This window comes from Nelusetta ayraudi, unplaced genomic scaffold, assembly GCF_046127955.1.
Source record: "Nelusetta ayraudi isolate G7.1 ecotype Tasmania unplaced genomic scaffold, CSIRO-AGI_Nayr_v1 ptg000003l, whole genome shotgun sequence".
NCBI classification, from domain to species: domain Eukaryota; kingdom Metazoa; phylum Chordata; class Actinopteri; order Tetraodontiformes; family Monacanthidae; genus Nelusetta; species Nelusetta ayraudi.
In genome coordinates, this window is record NW_027466053.1 from 2,707,501 (window position 1) to 2,729,299 (window position 21,799).

The 21,799-nt window shown below is 46.1% G+C and overlaps 1 protein-coding gene across 2 annotated transcripts in view; it reads right to left on the bottom strand.

Moving 5' to 3' along the window:
- The window catches only part of sema6cb (semaphorin 6Cb), a 129,353-nt gene that overhangs the window by 26,475 nt on the left and 81,079 nt on the right, over positions 1-21,799 (bottom strand). For both annotated transcript variants that reach the window (XM_076029407.1, XM_076029415.1), the window contains exons 10-17: positions 20,996-21,118; positions 20,189-20,277; positions 19,882-20,099; positions 17,726-17,857; positions 17,451-17,606; positions 15,873-16,049; positions 15,582-15,719; positions 8,408-8,485 (exon numbers count right to left, since the gene is read on the bottom strand). In XM_076029407.1, coding sequence (XP_075885522.1) covers positions 8,408-8,485; positions 15,582-15,719; positions 15,873-16,049; positions 17,451-17,606; positions 17,726-17,857; positions 19,882-20,099; positions 20,189-20,277; positions 20,996-21,118 — 1,111 coding nt within the window. The remainder of the gene's footprint in view (positions 1-8,407; positions 8,486-15,581; positions 15,720-15,872; positions 16,050-17,450; positions 17,607-17,725; positions 17,858-19,881; positions 20,100-20,188; positions 20,278-20,995; positions 21,119-21,799) is intronic.

Sequence of the window (21,799 nt, forward strand, 5' to 3'; positions counted from 1 at the left end):
CCACCTCGAGCTCAAAAATGTCCAAAGACTTTTGTCCTCCTCATCGCCGCCCCTTGCTGTCTGTCCACACAGATAAACAGCCGACGGGCCGAAGCAACCAGACCAGAAGTGATCTTCTTCTCCTCTCTGGAGTTTCTTTCAGCCGGGTCTCGACATCTGTCGGCTGCCCTCCAAGGCCTCACTCGGGGGTTTGTGTCCTGCAGCTGTCTCGCTCTGATCAAACCGCATTGCCAATGAGTCGGACGGCGACAGCAGCACCTGAGATGAGAAGAGCTTTGACTTCCCAGCTGCTTCTCACTGGCTCCACTTTATTTCATGATTTCCTATCCAGAGAAGAACATGTTTGTTTGCACATCGTTTTCAGGGGTTTAAAAATCGACAATTTTAGCAACGGATTGGTAACTGGGCCTTAGGTCAACAATTGGAGGATTTCCAAAAAAATAAATAAAAACAATTTGGCATTTAATGACAGAGATGTTCATTAGTCCTGCCTCGATGGTTAAATACCTGTGGCTTCCTTCACTTGCTTTAGACGTTGTTATAGCTTTTTTTCCCCCCCACTGTTTCGGTTCCTCGTTACTCCAATGTCGACATTCTAAGGAGTGGAACCGAACCAAAATGCCACCAAAGTTGCGACAGAACTGGAACGGCAGGAACAGACCAGGTAGCGAACCTGCGCAGGTTGACCGCTAGTCGTTTGTTCCATTGCCACTACTATAGGAACCATGTGACATTATAAATAAAAAAACACACAACACTTATTCCGACTGGAGGTTTCAAGTGAGCTCAAAATAAATGAAAAGAGGATTTTTTTTTTGCATTTGTTGTCTTGTGTTTTCTTCTGTTTTGTGCTCACTTTCCAAAAGAGGGCAGATGAACTCTCCGACTGTGTCTCTCTATGAAAGCAGCACCAGGTGGCTTGAAACAGGTTAAAAAAAAAAGACAAAAACAACAAGATTGCTATGTTGCCATGATACTTCCTCCCTGATGGACATATGATGGGGGGACTCAATTGGTCTCCACTTGGTCAAATGGCTTCACTCTGATGCATAATAAATTAGAAGATATCTTTTCTTCCAAAGCAATATGTAGGTGGCAAAAACCATGCTGCATCCTTGATTTTTGATGGAATCCGACTTTAACGTCTTAATTAATAATGCTAGCAACATTAATATCTTCCTGACTAACGACTTCATCTCTTCCATAGTTGGGCGGAGCCGATAATGAGCCGACGACCCCCATGGCGACTGCCGGTGTGCGAGGCGTCTTCCATTAAAAACACATTAGCAGAATAAATGAACAACGAATGCTGGAGTTTGTGTCGGAAAAAAAAAAAAAAAAAAAAAAAATGAAATAAAATTTAAAAAAAAACATAGCCAGCTGCTAATGTCCCGGCGCCGTGGCTTCAAGACTCGAAGCTCAGCAGAAACTTTTTTCCCGGCACTCAGGGACACACAAAGCGGAAAATTGCAGAAAACTTGCAGAGTTTGTTTTTTTTTCCTCCATCGAGACCTTCAACTGTCAAAAGTGCACAAAAAGTGCACAAACACTCCATTGACTCCCGGATGTGTCTACAGGGGGCGACCTGGAAAGCTTGTGGACAACGGGGCTGAAGAGGAGCGTCACTGAGAGACGCGACGTCCAGATTCTTCAGAGGAGGTGGCTTCGGGTTCTCCGTCTCTGACTCGATGAAGGTCTGGAGGAAGTGGTGGACGACGATGACGACTCTCAAACTTTGTCATCTCAAAACTCTGCTCAGCTATTTCCTTCCGTCATCCCTTCATCCACAGCTCCGCCTCCTCTTCCTCCTCCTGCCCCTCCTCCTTCTGAACCGCGAGCCTTCATTGTTCACTCCTCCACCTCCACTTTCTCCTCCTCCACCAACCTTCACTGTTCCCTCCTTTCCTCCTCCTCCACCTGAAGTATGCGCACTAATGAAAACATCACTCAGTTTGAAGGTTCCATGTTTCTCTCTGCAGCCGGGGATGAGGGTTTTTTTTTTTCATTGCAATGAAAAGAAAACAAGTGTGATGAAGACCAGATGTTCTTCGCTCCTCCTCCCCCTCCTCCTCCCTACACTTTTTCCTCCCTTGTTTACGTCTTCTTCTTCTTTTTCTTCTTCTTCTTTTGCTCGAAACTGTTCGTCCTGTTCTCCAACTCGCTCCCCGCTGCCAGTTCCTCGCTGTCACTCCACTCTGGCCCGGTTCTCTCTTGTTTTTTTTGTTTTTTTTTTCTTGGCTGATCTCCTGGGTTCTGGTCCACTGGTTCTCCAGCAGTTCTGCGGGCTTGTAAATCAAAATGCTTCTCGCCTCATCTGCTCATCCTCCGCCGTTGCTCCGTGACGAGCCGGCCACGCTGCCTCTTGCTAACCGCCGACTCCCACCGCCAACCTCTCGGCTCTGATTGGCTCCCTGTCGTGCCGCTCGTCGACACTTCACGACTTGTTGACGCTCAACGTCTCGGCTGAAACACCAAAATCTCGTCACGTTCCCTCGCCGTTCATCTCATCGGTGTGTGTGTTTTCCTTACAACAGACAACGTTTCACTGGAATGAAAGGTCCCCACCTCCATTATCCTCGCAACGCTTTCTTTCAACTTCTGGATGCAGAAGCTCATTTTTCTCTCGACGAGTGGAGAGGAAAAAAAAAAAAAAACTCCACTAATGAGTGACACTCGCCGTGTTTCCCAAAACTGTGGGCTGCAGCCAGAGGCCTGCTAGCTTGACAACTTCTTGGCCAAAGACTTGGACTCAGCTCACCCCCCGCAACCCCCTACTTCCCCTTAAAAACCCCCAAGCATGAGATCAGTGAGGCGTTCAGGTTCAGCTCTACCACAGTTTCCTTGTTAAACTTTGCTACAGCTTCACCCCTGCCTGTGTGTTTTTCTTTGTTTTTTTCCTCTCTCTCTCTTTTTTTTTTTTTGCTGTGTCCCAGTTCTGCTGGCGCTGGACGTCCTGATCCAAACTGTCAAACTATCTTGACGTAAGCCTGGAAGCAGATTGTCTTTTTCTCTCTTTTCTTTTTCCGACGCGGCCTCCAAAATAAGAGCCGTTTGCAGATTCCAGGAAGTCACTGATAGCTGGAGGGAGGCCGAGATCACCACGACTGCTGCGTTGCGTCAGTGTCTTTTTGTGGAGTTTGTGTTTCCTGAACATGCTTTTGCAAAAAACCTGAAGCGCTGAAACAAGTCAGTGAACAGATTATCATGAGACGTGCGGTTTCAGCCGAAAAACCCACAACCAAACTGGAATTAAGACAAAGAATTATCCTTACTGGGGCGTAGCAGATATGCAGGTGTGCAGAAGTGCACCTTAGACAGGTAGAAAACCACCCCTGATGGTTCTACGTGACGAGCGGTTCTGTTTGGGGGCATTTCCAAGCCCCAGAAATAGAAAATGGGGCCGGTCCAGAGTGTTACTTAGCATGAATCAGAGCAGCTGCCAGGAAACAATTTGCTCCCTTTGGATGATGACAAAATTACTTAATTACAAGAAAATAAATATTTTCTGCAAAAACACACACAAACGCAGAGGTTTTGTTCCGCCCCAAGGGGAAATAAAATATCCCATTAGCCTGTGACCGAGCAGGGGGCAGCTGAGCTGGCGACGAGCAATAAATCCAGGTTTGTATATTTCAGCTGTCAAAGCAATCTGTTGGCAACACGGTGGGCAGCCAGGGAGTGTAAGTGTGTGTGTGTGTGTGTGTGTGTGTGTGATGGAAGCGTAAGAGCTGCGGTTTGTCAGGCACTGGCTGGACACACACACTCGCACACGCACGCACGCACAGGCATACACACACACAGACACACACACACACACACACACTGACAGGTGGCAGGTGGAGGCAACACCGGGAACAGGCTGTACATCAAGCACACAGCGGCATGATGAGTCCTTGGCTGTCAGCAGCAACGCAGGAGGAGGAAATAACACCTTTAACTGCCTCCCCCACATCCATCCATCCATCCATCCATCCATCCATCCATCCAGACAGAGACACACTTACAACGCCGCTTGAGAGGAACAAGGACACTGACAAACAACCAATCAGATTATTCTGATAATTCCAAGCTCGCTACTGCGAGGAATGTGCCTCTCTTTATTTTTTGAATAATTTTTCACTCACACGAATGAACTTTGAATTTAACTCATGTGTGACCAATACTGCAGCCAGCCACCAGGGGAGCGAACTAGAAGTTGTGGCGTTGCTGTTGAAATACTGAGAAGAGACGTGCGGAGAGGCAGCAGCCTGCTGGGCCTCATAGATTGCGCAATGACTCGTTAACTGTGCTGGTGTGCTCTGCAGTGAAACCATACATCTGTCTCACTGTATGTCGCTAATAAAATGTTTAAACACTTTTGCCATATAAACTAAATTTCTAATGTACAGTGGGTTTTTCTTCTTATCAACAACAAATGTGTGTTACTAGTTTCCTGTGCTGAGCGATCATAAAACTGCTGTGAAGAGCCACCGCTGTTTGCACTGGTGCTACTCAGTTGGGGCCGGCTCTATTCGGCACGGTATTGCTCGGTAAGGGTGGGTTTCCATTGATCACTTCAAGTTTTTCTTTTCCATAGGCTCGCTGGGTGCCAGCTTGGTCCGGTACAGCTCGGTGATCAGGCATTTCCACAGGCGCCAGCATGGTCCCAGGGGTTACGATTTTGGTACCGGAGCGGCACGCAATGAAAAGCCTTCCTGGTTTCGCAGCCGGTGGCCGTCGCCGTACAGCGAAACAGTGTTCGGAGAAATAAAATAAAAATGCAGAGCGACTACCGAAGCACCAAGGACTACAACGGTCGGAGTGGAACGAACAGAGGAAATGTTGGAGGTTTGAAACTGTTTGAAAACATGTATGAGGACTGTAAATGTGGTTTGTAACCTCAAGCAACTTTAGTTTGAAGGCTATTTCTGCTGGATTGGTTCAATGAACCGTTAGCCACCACCGCTAACTCCGTGCTCTGCTTGTGTTGTGTTCGCCGGCAGCGAAACTGAAGAGGCAGCGATTCTGACTCGCAAGTTTCGGAAGTTTCGGCCCTTATAGCGATTTTAACGCTGCTCGCTTGTTAACACCAGTCGAATAGAGTTGTTGCTGTTTTGTGCTTTGTGTGGACTCAAGTTGTGCGGACATTCTTGTCTAATAACAAACGACTCTGAGACTCAAGTGATGGTTTCAGCGTCTCTGCTAGGACAGTGTTTTGATAAAAGTCAAAAGTATGACACAAAATCATTCTAAGCCCTATGAAAATGTCTTGCACAAAACAAAGCAGAACCACGGTCAATACAAAAAGTAAATCCTATGGTTCCGGGGACATGGGAGGCACAAAAAACGTCCAAGGACCTTCGGTTCGCCTTGCAACCGTTACTCTGCCCGGTGTTAACACACTAGCAGCATTAAAATTGCTATGAGGAGCGAAACTTAGACAGACTCACTCCCTCTTAAGTTTCGCTGCCAGCGAACACAAAGCACAAGCAGAATATGGAGTTAGCGGTGGTGGCTAACGGTTAATTGACACAATTCAGCAGTTGTACTTTGCAAATAGCCTTAAAACTGAAGTTGCTTAAGGTCACAATACACTCACAGTCATCACACGTTTCAAATATTGCCATGGCTGTGAGATAACCCGTTAACTGCTGCCAATGAAATGGTGAGTAAGCTACTCTGTTGGGTTCATGTTTTTGTCAGTGCTTCACCAGCCATATGTCACTAATATGTATATATGTATATATATATCTATATATATATATGTAGATATATAGATATATATATGTAAACTGCATGATAAAGATAAAAAAAAAAGTTGTACTGTGCCATACTTCTGGATGTTGCTGCTCAAATGCACATACTTTCTATAAATATGTTTCTATTTCGTCCGCTATGCTCCACCAACACCTTTGAACCCGTTGGAACACATTAAGGTAAACGTTTCTCCTTTAGCAACACATGGTGAAGCGTTACCATCTCATCACTTACTGCAGAGACGCAGCAGCGAAGCCTCGACAGGCGGCGCGTCGATTATCAGAACGCCGAAAACAACAGCGGGGTCTGGCGGACGTAAAGTGCCGAGGAGAGATAAAGGTTATTGCCTCGGCCTCGGTTGCCGAGCTGAACCGTTATCGAGCGAACTCACAAATCTGTCCGCCGTGTCAGCGAGTTACGCATCTAATAACATCTCAATACGGCCGTGTCCACCCCCGACACGCCGCCGCGTGCACTGCCAGCTAATTAGCATGACCTCGTCTGGAGGAGAATTAGCGGGGCTGGGCTTTTTCTTGATTACCAAGCATATCCGCTCCCTTCGTGTCTCCAGGTGACTGCAGAGCTCAGTGTTACAATCAACAATAAGTCACGTCCTGGTGGAGGGGGGGGAAAAAGAAAGAAAAAAGAGAAACCTGCTGCCGCTGCAACATTAATGAGATTAATTTTGAAATGGAGGGAAGAGCAGCAACACTTCTCGGGGCTGATTCAGAGGCACTGCAACATAATTAAAAACCTTGAAAATCAATTTCCCCTGCTGACAGCAGGTGATGCTCTCGCCCCCGCTTGGCTAACGGCTTTGGAGACTCCCGAGCTACCTGATCTGATGAGCACGATAACTTTGAAATGAGTGCGGCAAAGATTAGAAACAAAAAAACATTGGACCAATCAGATGAGTTCACTACCAGCAGAGAGCTGGCACAGCGCGAGGTCTCTTATTGGTGGAGAGAGAGGGGCCACACTCTTCTTCTAATGGGGAAATGTTGTACAAGAAGACCAAAGTTGCAGCATCCACGTTGACACTGTTGACAAGCGAGCACCAACTTCCTGTTCCCGTCACTGGCTGAACACTGAAAGTAGCCCTGCCTCTTTTTCTCCTAATTGGTCCAGTTACAATCTGACTGACTGACAAACTATTCAGTTGTTTCACAAAGGAGACTGTGGCTGTGTCTCAATTCAGGGTCTACATCCTTTGAAGGAAGCGTCCTCCGTCTGAAGGAAGCGTCCTCCGAAGGACCCGGCCGGGAAGGACAAACCCAAAGCCGTCTCCCCGGTAACCACACGGGACGGTCTCGCCTGCGGCGTATTTCCTGGTTGCGTCACCGCCGTTCCCTCCTGCTGGCCAACCCCGGAAGTGACGTTTACATAGCATCAAGCTAACCATTGGTTGGATGTTCAAATAAGTAAAAACCCTTCGTTAAAAACGTAATATTTTATGTGAAATTTAAATACTTCAATTTATATGTCGCGTCTTTGCCAGTAGATGCCGCAATTTCAGCTGACTTCCCAGGAAGGACGCAAAGGATAGTAGCGGTGTATTCTTGGAATCGGCTAAAAGTAGGGCGCCTTTTCGAGGGAGACCCTGAATTTAGACACAGCCTGTGGGATCTCGCAGCTGCACGCGCACAGCCACTTCCTGTTTCTCCAGGAAGTTAAATACACACACACACACACACACACACACACACACACACACACACACACACACTAAGACTGGACTCCAGACTAGAGCTTTTCAAGGCGTGACCTGATTTCAGAAACGTTAGCTGCCTCACGAGGTGACTGAAAAGATTCCTGGATGCAATGCAACCAATTCAGCTAGCATGTTTTTTTTTGTTTTTTTCTGGATAATTTCTGATTCTTACGGCCAACAAAATTGAAATCGGCTCTACAAACATCTGGCGGCTTCAGTACAACAGCAAAGAATTTCCAGGTGCTTGCAGTTCCACTTGGTCTTGTTGTGTTTGGACACAACAGGAAATTGTGCTAAAGTTTCTTGGGGGATTGAGGAGATTTTGGCTCGGGACAGCTACTGTTGGATGACGCCGACTGAAAGCTAACGATGCAGTGAAGACCTTCAATGTGCAACAGCTTCAAATGAAAATCTATCGCAGACTTTCTAGGTCAAGGCTACGTTACTCAATGAAGTAGGGAGTCGATTTCTTATTTTTCTTTTTATATTCTTGAGCCGCTTTTATTTTGGCTTCCACACTGTAAACAGTCTGTTTTTTGTTTTGTTTTTTTGTTTTTTTTTTTAACTCCCAGTGTGCTGTTGTTGTCTGCATAGAAAACTTTTTTCCCCTCCTCCTCTCCTCTCCTCTCCTCCCCTTCTTCCGCTGTCTCCCATAAGGGTTTTTCATTTTCTTCTCTTCAGCAGATGTTTTGCAAAAGTTTCGAACGATGCACACAACTTCCCAGCCGCAACAGAAAAGATGAAAATTCAACCTCTGGCTCCACGACAAGCGGTGGATTTAACAAAAAAAGAGTTCCGCGTCTCAAAGTCTTAAACTTCAGGGGAGTGAATTTAAAAATGTTTTCATGCCACGGAAACGTAAAAGTCTGTGAAAAAAAAATAAAAAATAAAAAATAAAAAATTGCGCATCTTTTTCGCTCTCGCAGCGATGTTGAACACAACACGGGGTTTTTGACTGACCTGAAGCCCGGCGTGACGGCGTCGCAGCTGCCTGATCTCAGCCAGACGCAGTAGGGGTCCCGAGAGGACAAACAGCTCCTGCAGGGGGGGGGGAAACACACAGACACACACATTAAATTGTCTGGTCAACTCATGTTGACGACAAAAAAGTCTTGCTGCCGCATTTACTTCAGATGGCAGAAGCGCTGCAAGCGGTGCGCCTACCAAAATTGCACGAGCAGCAGCAGCAGCGCCCCTGTTGAGACAACGCCCTCTAATTCTCCGTGTCGTGCGTGTACGCCCGGTTCACACTGGACGCGGAAGCGCCGCGAAGCGCCGAGCGCTTCCATTCGGCGCCCACGTTAATCAATGTGGTGGTTGCGCGGCTCGCGGCATGCATTTGTTGTTTCGGCGTCTGCTCTATTTCGTGCGCGAGCCGCGAGCGATCCTCGTCAATACAGGAAGTCGCTCAATAAAAACGAGAAAATCCGGTGAATTTTCAAAATAAACTAATTTCAAAATAAAAACCGAATGACAAATTCGATCATATTTGTCTGTTATATTTGTCAGTACACTGTATCAGAGTGCGAGAGAGATTAAACAAATACACACACACACACACACACACACACACACACACACACACACACACACACACAGAGGAAGACTTGATCAAAATACGTCTGTTTGATCCTAGAGATGCCGGTCAATGATCATTATGAAAGAGGTCTTGTCTTGAGATGGACACCTGAGTGCGTGTTTCTATTTATTTATACACACACACACACACACACACACACACACACACACACACACACACACACACACACACACACACACGAAAGTGAGCTACGGAGCGGGCTGGCTACGGGGCGAAGGGGGGGGGGGGGGGGATGATGAAAATGATTTTTTTTTTTTTAAAAAAAAGAAAAAAAAAAAGAAGCTCAAGTGGGAGTGAAAAAAAGACTGCAGCTGAGCAGAAGCGCTTGTCGACCGTCGCGGAGCTGTTCGCGTCTGGTGTGAACCAGTTGGAGCCTCGCTCGCGAAATTCGTCGGCGCTCCGCTTCGCGGCGCTTCCGCTTCCATTGAAATGAATGGCACGAGCCGCGCGGCTATTCGCGTCTGACCACGCGAATAGCCGCGGAACGGAGCCCGCTTTGTTTCGGCGCCCTCGTTAACCAATGGTGTTGTTCGCACCGGACTCGAAGCAACGCGCACCTCGGCCGCCGCCGTGCTGTGGAGCGATCGTTTCGCCGTCTGGTCTATTTTGTGCGTGAGCCGCGGGAGATCCGCGTCAAGGGGGACAGGAAGTCACTCAAGGAAACACGAGAGAATGCGGTTCATTTTCAAAATAAAAACAATTTTCAAAATAAAATGCGGCGATTGACAAATGCAATCATATTTGTGTTCGTTATTTTTGTCAGTATCCAGTATAAAGAGTGCGAGAGAGATGAAACAAAAAAAACAAACACACACACAAGCAATAAAAGGGCACACAGTGGAATGGCCAATCTGGCATGCAAGTAAAAATGAATTGTTTTATTTGTAAACCTTAATGGCTAGGAGCATTACCTGGCTAGCAGTTTTGTTTTTTTGTTTTTTTTCTCGAGGGCATATGGACAGTTTAAGTATGTAATCATTTTGGAATGTTCCAATGGAAATAAAAATAGAATATTTCCACAGTAATAATAATAATAATAATAATAATGATAAAACATTATAATAAAATTAAAATGATTAAATAATAATAATTATTCTCTCCAATTTTTCATTTTGAGCAAGGTAAAAAATGTGCACTTTATTTGCGATTATTCGTGACACTAATGCGATTAATCGCAATTAAAATTTTTATCTACTGACAGCCCTTGCATATATATATATAAAAACAACAACTCTCCCAACAATTAAGTAAAACAAAGCGCCCATTAACGTGAACAGAGCGAGACTCCGTTTTAATGGTCTGCTTCCAAAACATGCTGCTGCCGCCGCTGTTGCTATTGGCTCTTGATTTGACTGTGTGGATAAAGTGTTTAATTAGCCGAGTTGGCATACACACTGTGTCAGTGCGTCTCCACAACGGGGAAAAAAATAAAAAAATAAAAAAAAAACTGTGGAAGATGAGATCCGTCTTTGTTTTGTTATGTTTCAGTCATTATTAATATTATTATTATTATCGGGCTGAAGGGAAGAACAAACGGTTAAATTCCCAGATCACAAAGCGGTTTTGACTGGATTAATTAGTGTTTACACACAAACTCTAATTGAAGAGATTTTCTCTCTTACTAAATGCTGCTTTGTTTTATAGACTCATGTGAATTAAAAACAAAACCAAAGACTGGGAACTACTCCCCCCATGAAAATAAACAAATAAAAAATATATATTAAAAAAAAAAAAGAGAAGCCATAAAACTCTGTTTAATTTGTCTGCAGCAGCTTCAGGTTGGTGTGTCGTGGATTAAAGAGACGTCCGGGCTGTTTACTCCCTCCATTAAAAGTCACTCGGCGGCATTAATAGCGCAGGCACTTAATCACATCCGCCAAAATCCCAGCAGGCTCGCGAGCCGCCACCAACGCCGCTGCTCGTGACGGGACTTCACTTCATTAAAACTCTTGGCCTTCATCATTCCAACAACAACGTCGGACTCTATGACCTGCCGCCGCCGCACGTCTCACATTAGCAACCAGGGCCGGTTCCAGGAATGCAAATATGACAGGGCAGTCAGAAATGTGAACGTGGCATTTGCTTCATTTTTTTATTTACACATCTTTAACAATGTTAGTGTTTCACACCAACAGTGGGTTGTTAGCCATGGGTTGTTAGCTTTGTGTCCAGCTCTCAACCTGGACAAGTGGATTGCACTCTGTCAGGCCTCCAACTGTCAGACCTGTCCGACTTGGGTGTCCCACCTGAAGACTAAAGCTCCTGCTGGTACAGAGCTTCGGGTCACTGAGGCACGCAAACCCCCTCACCACAATAAGGTGGCAATCCCTCCCTCAGGGGGAAAACTGAAAAATAAGTAAAACAATCAACAACATAACATTTATCTTAACTGGGTGGCCTATATCTTTAATGCATTTCAATCTGAAGGAAAAACGAGTAATAATTAATTATTAGTGATCTCTCTGCTTGCTACGACGACTCCGGTGCAGTTTTGCTGCTTCCTCAAAGTCTACCGCTCTGTCTTGAAGCCCCCTCTTGCCCCTGCGTACAGCCGGCCCAGTTAGCAACACTTTGTTGTGATTTTTTTAATTATTATTTGTTTTACCTGTCGGCTGTGACATAATGAGCGGCGGAGCGACAGAAATGTTTACCCGACAACATTCTCCAGTTGCTGTAAGGATGTTTAGCTCTAATCCTGCTGCACTAAAAAAACAAACAAAAGAAACAACACAAAAAGAAGAGACAAAAACCCAAGATTGGAGCGTCGGCGCCAGTCAGAAATGATGTTTTTAATGAGGTGTTTTGTGTGCGTGTACGCCTGTATGTTGTGTAAAATGAGCGCAACTGCAGGAAGCTTCCGGCAGCTGCTTCAGTCTGCAAACAGCAGAGAGAGAAAAAAGTCCCAGTGAGCGGCAGATAAGTCACAAAACCTTCCCAAAGCATTGGAGTATAAATATCACACGGTCACACACGCCTGCACAGCACCTGTAAAGTTATTTCTGTTAGTATAGCTCCATAAAACGTGTTTTTTTTTTAAAAAAAAAAATACAAAAACGTATTTAAAGCATAGCGCCACACGGTGGATGGGTTGTTCACAACAAATCCAGTGAGGTTTATTTCCCAAGATCATTTTGGACGGATCTCACAAAAAACTCTTGAGGAAAAAGGTGAGAGGGGAACCTGTTAGTCAGCTCAGACAATCCTGTCCAGGTTTTTGGAGGTATTGGTTGCAGAAGGACGACGCTAATGGGCGGAGTCTCGCTACCTCTTCATAGAGAAATGACCACAGCGGTTGCAGTTTTTGACGAAACCAACTCGCAGCGTCCGATGTTGCTTACTGTTTCCTCAGACCATGGGCTGTAGCTCCGCCTACCTTTTTTTTTTTTTTTTTTAAAGAAAACCGCTGATTAGTCAAGCAGTGATACTGTTCCCTGCAAGACTGAATACATTTCAGAAGTGCTCCAAAAGAAGGAGGATCCGCCCTCTACTAGGTGAACTGTGATCTTCTTCCGCAAGTCGCTGTTCATCTTCACACTCACTTCACAAATCTCCGTTGACGCTCTGACCTCGTAAGGTCAAGGCAGGCTTCAGCTGAGCTCGGAGAGATTCCCAGCGGGTTAGCTTCTACAAATCTGAAGCTTTCACTTGGTAAAAACTATTCAGTTGTCTTTAGATTTTTGGGAATAAACCTTAAGATTTTGGTTGGCATTTGGCGAAGAGAGTCACTGCTCTTTCTGACCGTGGTTTTCTTTTGAGGTTCTGTCGAAACTTATAATGTAACAGAACCAAAAATAATAAATAAAAGGCACGCTGAAATATAGAATGGTATGATAATGGCTAGCTTCAAATAATGATAATAATGGAGTGGGTTTTTACAGATTTACAGCCAGCAGGGGGCGACTCCTCTGGCCTGGCTGCTCATCTGCAGCTCTCCTTTTCTTTTGTTTCTCTCGTTTTTTCTTCTTCTGATATTTCTGCGGTTCCTCACTAATTACATCACCTTTGGAAACAAAGAGAGGATGATTCAAACCATGGAAATAAAGCGGCAGAGTGACCAAAAAAGTAAAAAAAAGAAAGAAAAAAAGATGCTTGAAAAGCTCATAAATCTACAGCGGAGTCATATTTCATTGTGTTTTCTCTGGACGCTGCCGCTGTGTAAACATTAGGATGGAAATATGCAGCGGATTTGAGAATCCGTGGATCAGGAGATTTCCAGGGTTTTTTTTCCCTGGGGGCCCCTGCTGCCCCCTTTATTGTATTTTTTCCTTTTGTTGAAAGAAAAAAAAAAATCCCCCCATTTCATACGACAGTTCCTCACCACAGCAGCAGCAGCAGCAGCAGCAGCAGCAGCAGCAGCAGCTCAACACAGAAAATATTCTGAAACCTAATACTGCGGGCAAGGCGGCGAACGGGAACCAGACGAGGCGACGAGTGAGGAACAAGAAGAAAATGAAGAAAATGGAGGCCGGGGGGGTAGAAGGGAGAGGGAAGAAGAAGAAGAAAAAAAGAAAGAAGCAGAGCTAAATCTCATCTGGAGGGAGATGGAATCATCGGAGTGGTAAAGGAGGTCACGGAGGATAAAACCTGACCTCCTGGCCGCTGCTGATGAGGCTTTACGGCCTCCTAATCCTGGGACCTCAAACCCCAAAGAAAGGATCCAGGTTCATGGAGCCACCCAGGTCCCTCAGCTTTTAACCACATCCTTCACTCACTCACTCACTCACTCACTCACACAGAAGGAAAAGAAACAAAAAGGGCTAAAAACACGACGGTCATCACCTCTGGCTAACAGCCAATCAATTGGACTCACTTTACGGAGAGGTTTGGGTGGGGTGACGATGGAGGAGGAAGAGGAGAAGGAAGTAGAGAAATCCATCCTCTGACTGCAGGAGAGCCAAATGACGTTTCTCAAAAGTCTGTGGACCTGACAAATGCTAGCTAGCTAGCTAACTGGCTAGCTATCTGGATAGCGATTGAGGTTGGTCTTTTCGCTTCTGCTCCAATCTGCTCCAATAGGACGCGCTCATCGACCTACTTCCACTTCTTTGAGGTTTGAGCATCCTGATGATGTCGCTGCATTTCCATGTCCCAATCGCCCTGATACCACACTCGAAACCTCCAGAGTGTAGCGAAGAGGTGCGACACCTCTGTTTGTTTGACCCACTTAGCGCTCGTTCACTCGTTCGTTTTCTCCAGTGAAAATCTTCAGGCCCAAAGTTCGACAGAAAGACTCAAGTAAACGACACTGCACATCTAACAATGCTGAGGAACACAACCACAAACCGCTGGCGGTCGCGAACCAGTAACCATGGCGACGACTCACGAACGATCCAAATTCTTCCGCCGGGTCCTGATGATGCTGCTGCACGTATGCAAATATGTTTCTTTAGGCCAAAACACTTTTTGTTTGTTTTGTCGTTTTAACAAATAAACTAGTGAAATAGATTTTCTGCAGAACATCTGAAAGTGTGAGTCAAATCACGTTCTGCGGAGTCCATCAAATAAAGTTAAAAATGCCTTGGATCTGTGGAAAATGCAGGCAGCGAGCTCCAACTCTGGCTCACCGGAGACGCTTTATCTCGGCTCCAGTGTGGCATCTCCGTAACACGACGGACGTGCTCCGTTTAATCCTGTTCCGCTATTGGAAAAAAAAAAAGAAAAAAAAAGAAACGGGAGAAGCAGCTGACGGTGGTGGCGGCCCACTAACCCTGCGGACCGGCCCGATAACGGCCTCACATCTCCAGTCTGCAGCTGGCTTTTGTCCAGGAAGCCTCAGAGAGGTTCTCTCTCTCTCTCTCTCTCTCTCTCTCTCTCTCTCTCTCTCTCTCTCTCTCTCTCTCTCTCTCTCTCTCTCTCTCTCTCTCACACACACACACACACATACACACACACAGGGTTTCAGGAGTTCAGAGGGAAATGATGCTGGCGTCTCAAATGCCGCTACATTTTTAAAAAAAAAAATCCCTCAGTTTGCAGGAAACAGTTATTTCCCCCCCCCCTTTTTCCTTCCAAAGTCTTTTTTGTTTGTTTGTTCTTCCTCTGCACCTGGTAAGAACAGCTGGCCCACATTTGATGATATAATTTAGCCTTAAAGCTCACATCTTGACGTCTTGACAGGTTTCACTTGTGATAAAGTGATCAATCACAAAACGTTCCTGGTGCTGATTATTTTACTTAGCCACAGGTAGAAAAGGCCAGCATTATTTTTCTAACGTGGTAAGACGCTTAGTATAATATGTACTTGTCACAAAAATGCATATATGTGTGCAATTTCATTGATTTATTTAATTATGAATTATCTATTGCCACCTGTTGACGGAGCGTTTTAATAACACGACTTGCGATGACGTCACTGTGGGCGCTAAGAGTGGCGCACTCAATAATTTGGCTAGCGAGTGCACGACATAGTTGGCTACGTATAACCCCCTACATAGGGAGGAGGGGACAAGTGTGTGATTTGGGACACAGTCTGTGTCCAGTTGCTGATGGAGGGCAGGGGGGCGACGGTGGAGGCAGGGTTGGGAGGCAACTCACTTCTTGCAGGTGCTGTAGTCGGAGCAGCGGCTGAGCGGCACTCGGATCACGCAGCCGGAGAAGGCCACGAAGATGGCATGGTGGTCCCGGTCCAGCTCCAGGCCCAGCACCCGCCGATCCTCGCCACGCACGTTACACCTGCAGAGAGAGAGGGTGGGGGGGGGGGAAGGAAGGAGAGGGTCATGCCTTGTTCTTCTTAGGAGTGAGAGGAGAAGTTGAAGGGAGAAGGAGGAGTAAGAGGAGGAGTTTTGAGGAGGAGAAGGTAGCGGGGGCGCAGGCAGATGTTCTGACTTGTTGGGGTTGTAGACGTTGATGTCCTCCAGGAGCTGCGTGCTGAAGGAGGCGTTGGCTCCCTCTGTGCTGGCCAGGACCTTCAGCAGGTGGCCGTTGTCAGAGCCCAGAAAGACCACCGTGTAGTTCTTGGACGGCCCAGCTGACGTGTCCACAGCGATCTGGGTCAGCTTGAACCTGCCAAGAGAGAGACGACCACCATTGTCAGTGGACAACAAAAAGAAGAGACTTGTACTTCCTATTAACCCCTCCTCACCCCTCTCCCCCTCCCTCCCTCCCTGTCTATCATCCTCCCTCCCTTCAGGTGCTGAACTTTTGCCTTTTTGATGGGAGGAGCTGCCTGACCTCCATCAGCAGGCTCTACCGGAGCGGCCGGGGATTAGGAGCGGGCACCTTGAGTCAGCCTTGAGTCTGTCTGTCTGCCTGTCTGTAGGAGGATTATCTCAACTTACACACAGCAGCACGATTAAAGCAAGCAATCTTTAATAAACCCAACCATCTTCCTCTTCCTCTTCTTTGGCATCACTCAGTTTTAGATTCAGCTGGCTGGCTGGCTTGTCACTCCCCCCCCTCCCTCGTCAGCCCCATCGCCTCCCCCTCCTCCCCTGTCTCTCCCCTACACCCACGGCCTCCTCCCCCAGCCAGGAGCTGCTGTGTTTACCCACATCGACTCGACTGACACGTCGCTGCAATGACTCACTAGTCTTGCGTGATGCGCTTCTGCTGCGAAATTTCATTTATCTCGCAGGCCTCCGGGGAGAGGAGGTGGGGTGATGATTGGGGACGAGGTGAGAGGGGAGCCAGATGTGCAGCAGCGAACGTTTCCCCCAGTGTGGAGCCGCCACCGCATCTTGCTGGCTGTCAGCCTGGCTCCGCTTCAGGTGCCTGTGTGTGTGTGTGTGTGTGTGTGTGTGTGTGTGTGTGTGTGTGTGTGTGAGGCTTGGGCAGCACAGTGTGAAACACTTATCAAAGACTCAATGCTCGGCCCGTCGCCATGTGACATCTGCAAATGTCACTACGCACACCTAGGTGACCTCCTGACAGGTGTGTGTGTGTGTGTGTGTGTGTGTGTGTGTGTGTGTGTGTGTGTGTGTGTGTGTGTGTGCGCGTGTCCATTCACCTAAACCACCTCGTCGATGCTAATTAAAGTCCAGAGCCGCTGACGACACTTTACAGCACTGTTTAACAGGTGAAAGGCTTCCAAGTTAACTGGTGTTCAGTTGGGCTCAAAACGCTCCAACCGACCAATCAGCTGCCCTCGCGTGCAAACAGGCGGGACTTATAGCTCTATAAACACTCTCTATCTGCAATTCTTTGAACTAGGCGACATTTTTTCCCGTCTTCTCACTGAACGAGACATTTAAACTCCCAACCACTAGATGGTGTCCTGTGGTGTTCTGGCCACATCAGGGGGAAATCTAGAACACGTACCGCCCCTTTAAATAACAGTAAGACACCCGAGGCTACGAGCAACAACACATAAGCTCAACAAACTGAAATTCTGTGAGCAAAAGTAGTTTGCTGGTATTCCTCCTTTACTCCTCCTCCTCGCCCTCCTCACCCTCCCCCCATCCCCACCTGCTGGTGGTGCGGGTGAAGTACGGCCGGTCGTTGACCGAGGGCACCGACTCGTCCATCAGCGGGTAGGACTTGATGAAGGTCAGCGTCTCGTCGGGGAAGGTCGTGGACGACTTGTAGGCAGCGGCTGAACCTTCACCGGCGCAGCTGCCCGGTCTGGAGGAAAACCAGAAGGGGAGAAAAAAAAAAAAAACCCAAAACAAACTAATTAAATGGTGCAACTGTTGGTTGTTGTTGGAAGCGGAGGCAGAGAAAAGCGGCGTCCGGCTCCTCACCTGGGTTTGGGAACCTGCTCATCAGGGACGGGCGTCCAGGCCGACTCACTGTTCCGCTGCTCCTTGAACTTTCCGTTGAAGGACTTTTCAATGTCGTCCATGTAAAAGGCGCAGACGGCCGAGCCGGTGATGCTGCGGACAGACGGATGGACAGAGGCAGGGGGATTGAAATTAGTGAAGACCTGCAGATGCACACAATTTTCTTGTTTGCACAAGAAAAAAAACAAGACAAAAAAAAACCCCAAAACAAAACGAATCCAGCTATTACAAAGCCCTGCAACAAATCCAGTGTCAGTCTGGTCAGAACCACTTAGGAACTCAGGAGTTTTTCTCTTTTCAGAAGAGTTATTTGTTTTTTGTTTTCTTATTTTGTATTGCCTGATTTCTCAAATCATTTTTTTTTCAATTTAATGAGTAAGTAAGTAACTAGGTAAGTAAATAATAATAATAATAATAATTTAGGATGTTTTATATTGTTGTATATGTTTTGTTTAATGGAAAGCACTTTGTGATCTAGTATCTGTGAAAAGTGCTGCACAAATAAACTTTACTTAAACTTGTAATTAATAAGTGATAGCAAACTTAAACCCAATTTAGACTCTGTGCCTCCGCTTTTAACGAAGACAGTGAAGCCGAAGCTTTTACCCACGTGGAGACGTAAAGCTGAGATTTTAAAATCAAAAAGACAATGCAGGAGTGCGCAGAGGAGGAGCAAACTCACGGTTCATTAACAAGTGCTTTGTGAAAAACTCAAATCTTACAATAAAACAGTCAAACGTTTCATTTCTCCACCATCAATCTTTTCACGAATAATGTTTTTTTTTTTTTTTAATCCCCAGAGATGCCATCAGATGCTCTCTGTGAGAACTTTGCAGGCCACTTCAGGAGTAAAATCGATGGCATCAGGTCCAGTCTTTTAGCGCATCAGAATGTATCTTTTAATACATCTGGACTGTCATTTTTATCCGGGGAAACACTGGAGAGTTTTGCCCTGGTTGATGCGAGGACACTTGGGTGAGTTTTCTCCCAGGTAAACCCAACCCAACAATCTGCCTTTTAGATCCAATTCCCACATCACTTTTAAAGATGTTTTATGGATTCTTTGAGGAACAGATTTTATACATAGTAAATTATTCACTCCAGACGGGTGTCTTCCCCGCTGCCGTTTTTAAGGCAGCGGTGAAGAAGAGCAATTTAGACTCAACTATTTTCGACAATTGCAGACCTGTATCCAACTTGCCATTTTAAAGTAAGATTTTAGAAAAAATGGTTTTCAACCAATTAAATTTTTTTTTTTTTTTTTTAAGTACAAACAACATTTTAGAGAAATATCAATCTGGATTTAGGATGAACCACAGCAGCAAGACAGGCCTTGTAAAGATTTTAAATGATATCAGGTGGAATGCGGACTCACATAAACTCACAGTCCTGGTGCTACTGGATCTAAGCGCTGCCTTGGATACAGTAGATCACCACATTTTATTAAACAGACTCAGAAACCTGGTGGGCCTCTCCGGTGCTGTTCTTAACTGGTTTTGTTCTTATCTCACAGCTCGATATTTCTTTGTAAGTCTCAAGACTCACCTTTTTAGTTTGACCTTCTACTGATTTCCTTTTACTTGTCTTGTCTTTGGTTTTAAAGCCCATCGTCCTTTTAGGTTATTTAATATTTTAACTAATTAATTGTCCTACTTCTCATATCTTTTTACTCCACTGTCTTTGTATTTCTCTATTTTACTTATTTCTTCTTCTTATCATTTCCTCTTTTCCTTTATTGTATTTTAACTGAGTTAGTAGCTCCAGTGCTTCCCCGTGGGGGGGCCTCCTCACTGAGTGGGGTGTCATCGTTCTGGGGACCCTCTCAGTGTGGATGATCCCCCCGGGTGGCTGTTTCCTTTTACGGTTCTTCAGTGCCCCGCCATTTTTTATTTTATTTTTTAATTACTGACTGTTTCTGGCTGGGGTGGGGGAGCGATAACCTGGACATGTTTGGGAGGAGGGGGTGGATTTTATTTGACTGCAGTACTTCAGTTGCATGCTGTTTTCAATCTTTATTTTACTTTTAATTGTTGTCAAGCACTGTGGATTCCATTTTATGCATGAAAATTTGATTTGAATAGTTTCAAAGCTGGATTTAGCCAATTCTCCCCCCGCACCTGTTTGCCTGCGTGGTGAAGACTCCCAGCACTGCCGGCCGGTGGTTGACCTCCAGCACGTTGGTCAGCGACTGCAGGACGTCGAAGTAGAAGAAGGAGTCGCCGGGCACGGAGCAGTTGAGGCGGGCCTTGAGGAAGGACGTCCAGTAGCGCTCCAGCACCCGTGGCGAGCCGCCGTTGTCATTCTTGCAGACTCGGGCAACTCGGGAGAAGACCACCTGTGGAGGAGAAGCAGAGGACGGGGTTTGTTTGTGGCCTCCCGCCGAGCAAGGTTGCCAGCTCCTCTGGTGCCAGTGTCAGCTCTCACCTTCCCCAGAGTGGTGTACTCCACCGCGATCTCGCTGAAGAAGAAGTAGACATAGTTGCCATACTCGATGGCGTGCAGGAAGTGCGGCTCTGTTTGGAGGTAGACATGTGACAATCAGACCTCAATCAATGCCAGCAGCCGAGACACTCCATTTGGGAAAACTTCCCCGCGTTACAAGAACCCGAGCGAGGCGAGAAGACGAGAACTTCTTCCGTCCTTCATGCCGAAGGCAAAGACAACACTTCCAGTGCCTGACTTTAAGTCCCTTATTTACAAGAAGTGGACGTTGGTGGACTTTTGATGAATCCTTTTTTTTTTTTTTACAGTCATCCAATCACATTCTAAACCAGGACATATGGCTATTATTCATTGATGTTAATTTATGTTAATGGGCGATAGAGCTTAGCTAGCAGTGGTTTGCATGGCTACAAGCCTGGTTTTGAGTCCATCTGTCCACCATTTTTTCAGATTTTTGTTGTCTGATCCCTAATTTATGGTGGGCAACACATTGAAAAAGAAAATATACCTGAACACACACACACAGGGGAAAGAAATGCTACGTTTCTTTCTGCTGATTGGCCAATACTCCTCGTCTCTGCTTGCTTTCGATTGGTTTTTGGTTAGAAATGAGTATTGGATAAGGAAAAGCAAGGATTATTGGCCAAGCAGCTCTGTTGCAGGAACATCTAGATTTCAAACCCCACAGTGCAGATTGAGCTCTCTTCGGTCCGTCTCGCTAGTTTAACCCAGTTTGTCAGACACGATGTTGAGCGGTTCACCTCGTCCACCACCAAAAGATATTCTCACCTCGCAGCCATTTGGAGTCGTACTTGACGGTGCGCAGGACCGGGCTGCTCTCCCCGAGACTTCGGTAAATCACGGCGTCACTTGCCAGGAAGTCCGTCATTGTGGCCGAATAAAAATCTCCACCTGCCAATTAAAAAAAAAAAAAAAAAATAGAAGAAGAGAGGACGTTATGGCACGGAGGGAGCGTTCCACCACGTTCAGGCCTCCATTTTGGTCCAGGTGACTTTTATCGCACTATATTTTTCTTTTCTTCTTTTAATAAAAACGGTTGGAGAGTCATGAAAGTCATGTTTAATATCAGCACCCCCCTGTGTGTGAACTTTGCATTAGAGACGGAGAGCAGCGCTGATCTTCTTCCTACTCAACATCCAGCCAATCAGAGGACGGAGTCTGACCCGCGATCTGAGCTCCGCCATCCGTCACTCTTTACAAATATCACAGTCGCACCTTTTTTTTTCCCTCCAGGCTTTTTATTGGGGCCGAGCGTGATGCCTGTTCTTCTGATGTTAAAGAGAAAAATCTCAGTCTGACTGTTTGAAGAAGCTCTTGAAAGCCCATCTGCTCCTTTCTGCTGTGACGTGCTTTTTTGCCATCTGTGTTGTTGTTTGTTTTTTTTTGGTCTGTTACCACATTTATTGTTTGCATTTGTTCCCCCCGCCCCCTCTCCCTGAACACACACACACACACACACACACACACACACACACACACACACACACACACACACATACAGTTAACAGCTTTACACTCTTTTTTATTGTTTGCGCCATCTTTTTTTACTTCCTGTTTTTACCTTCTGCTTGA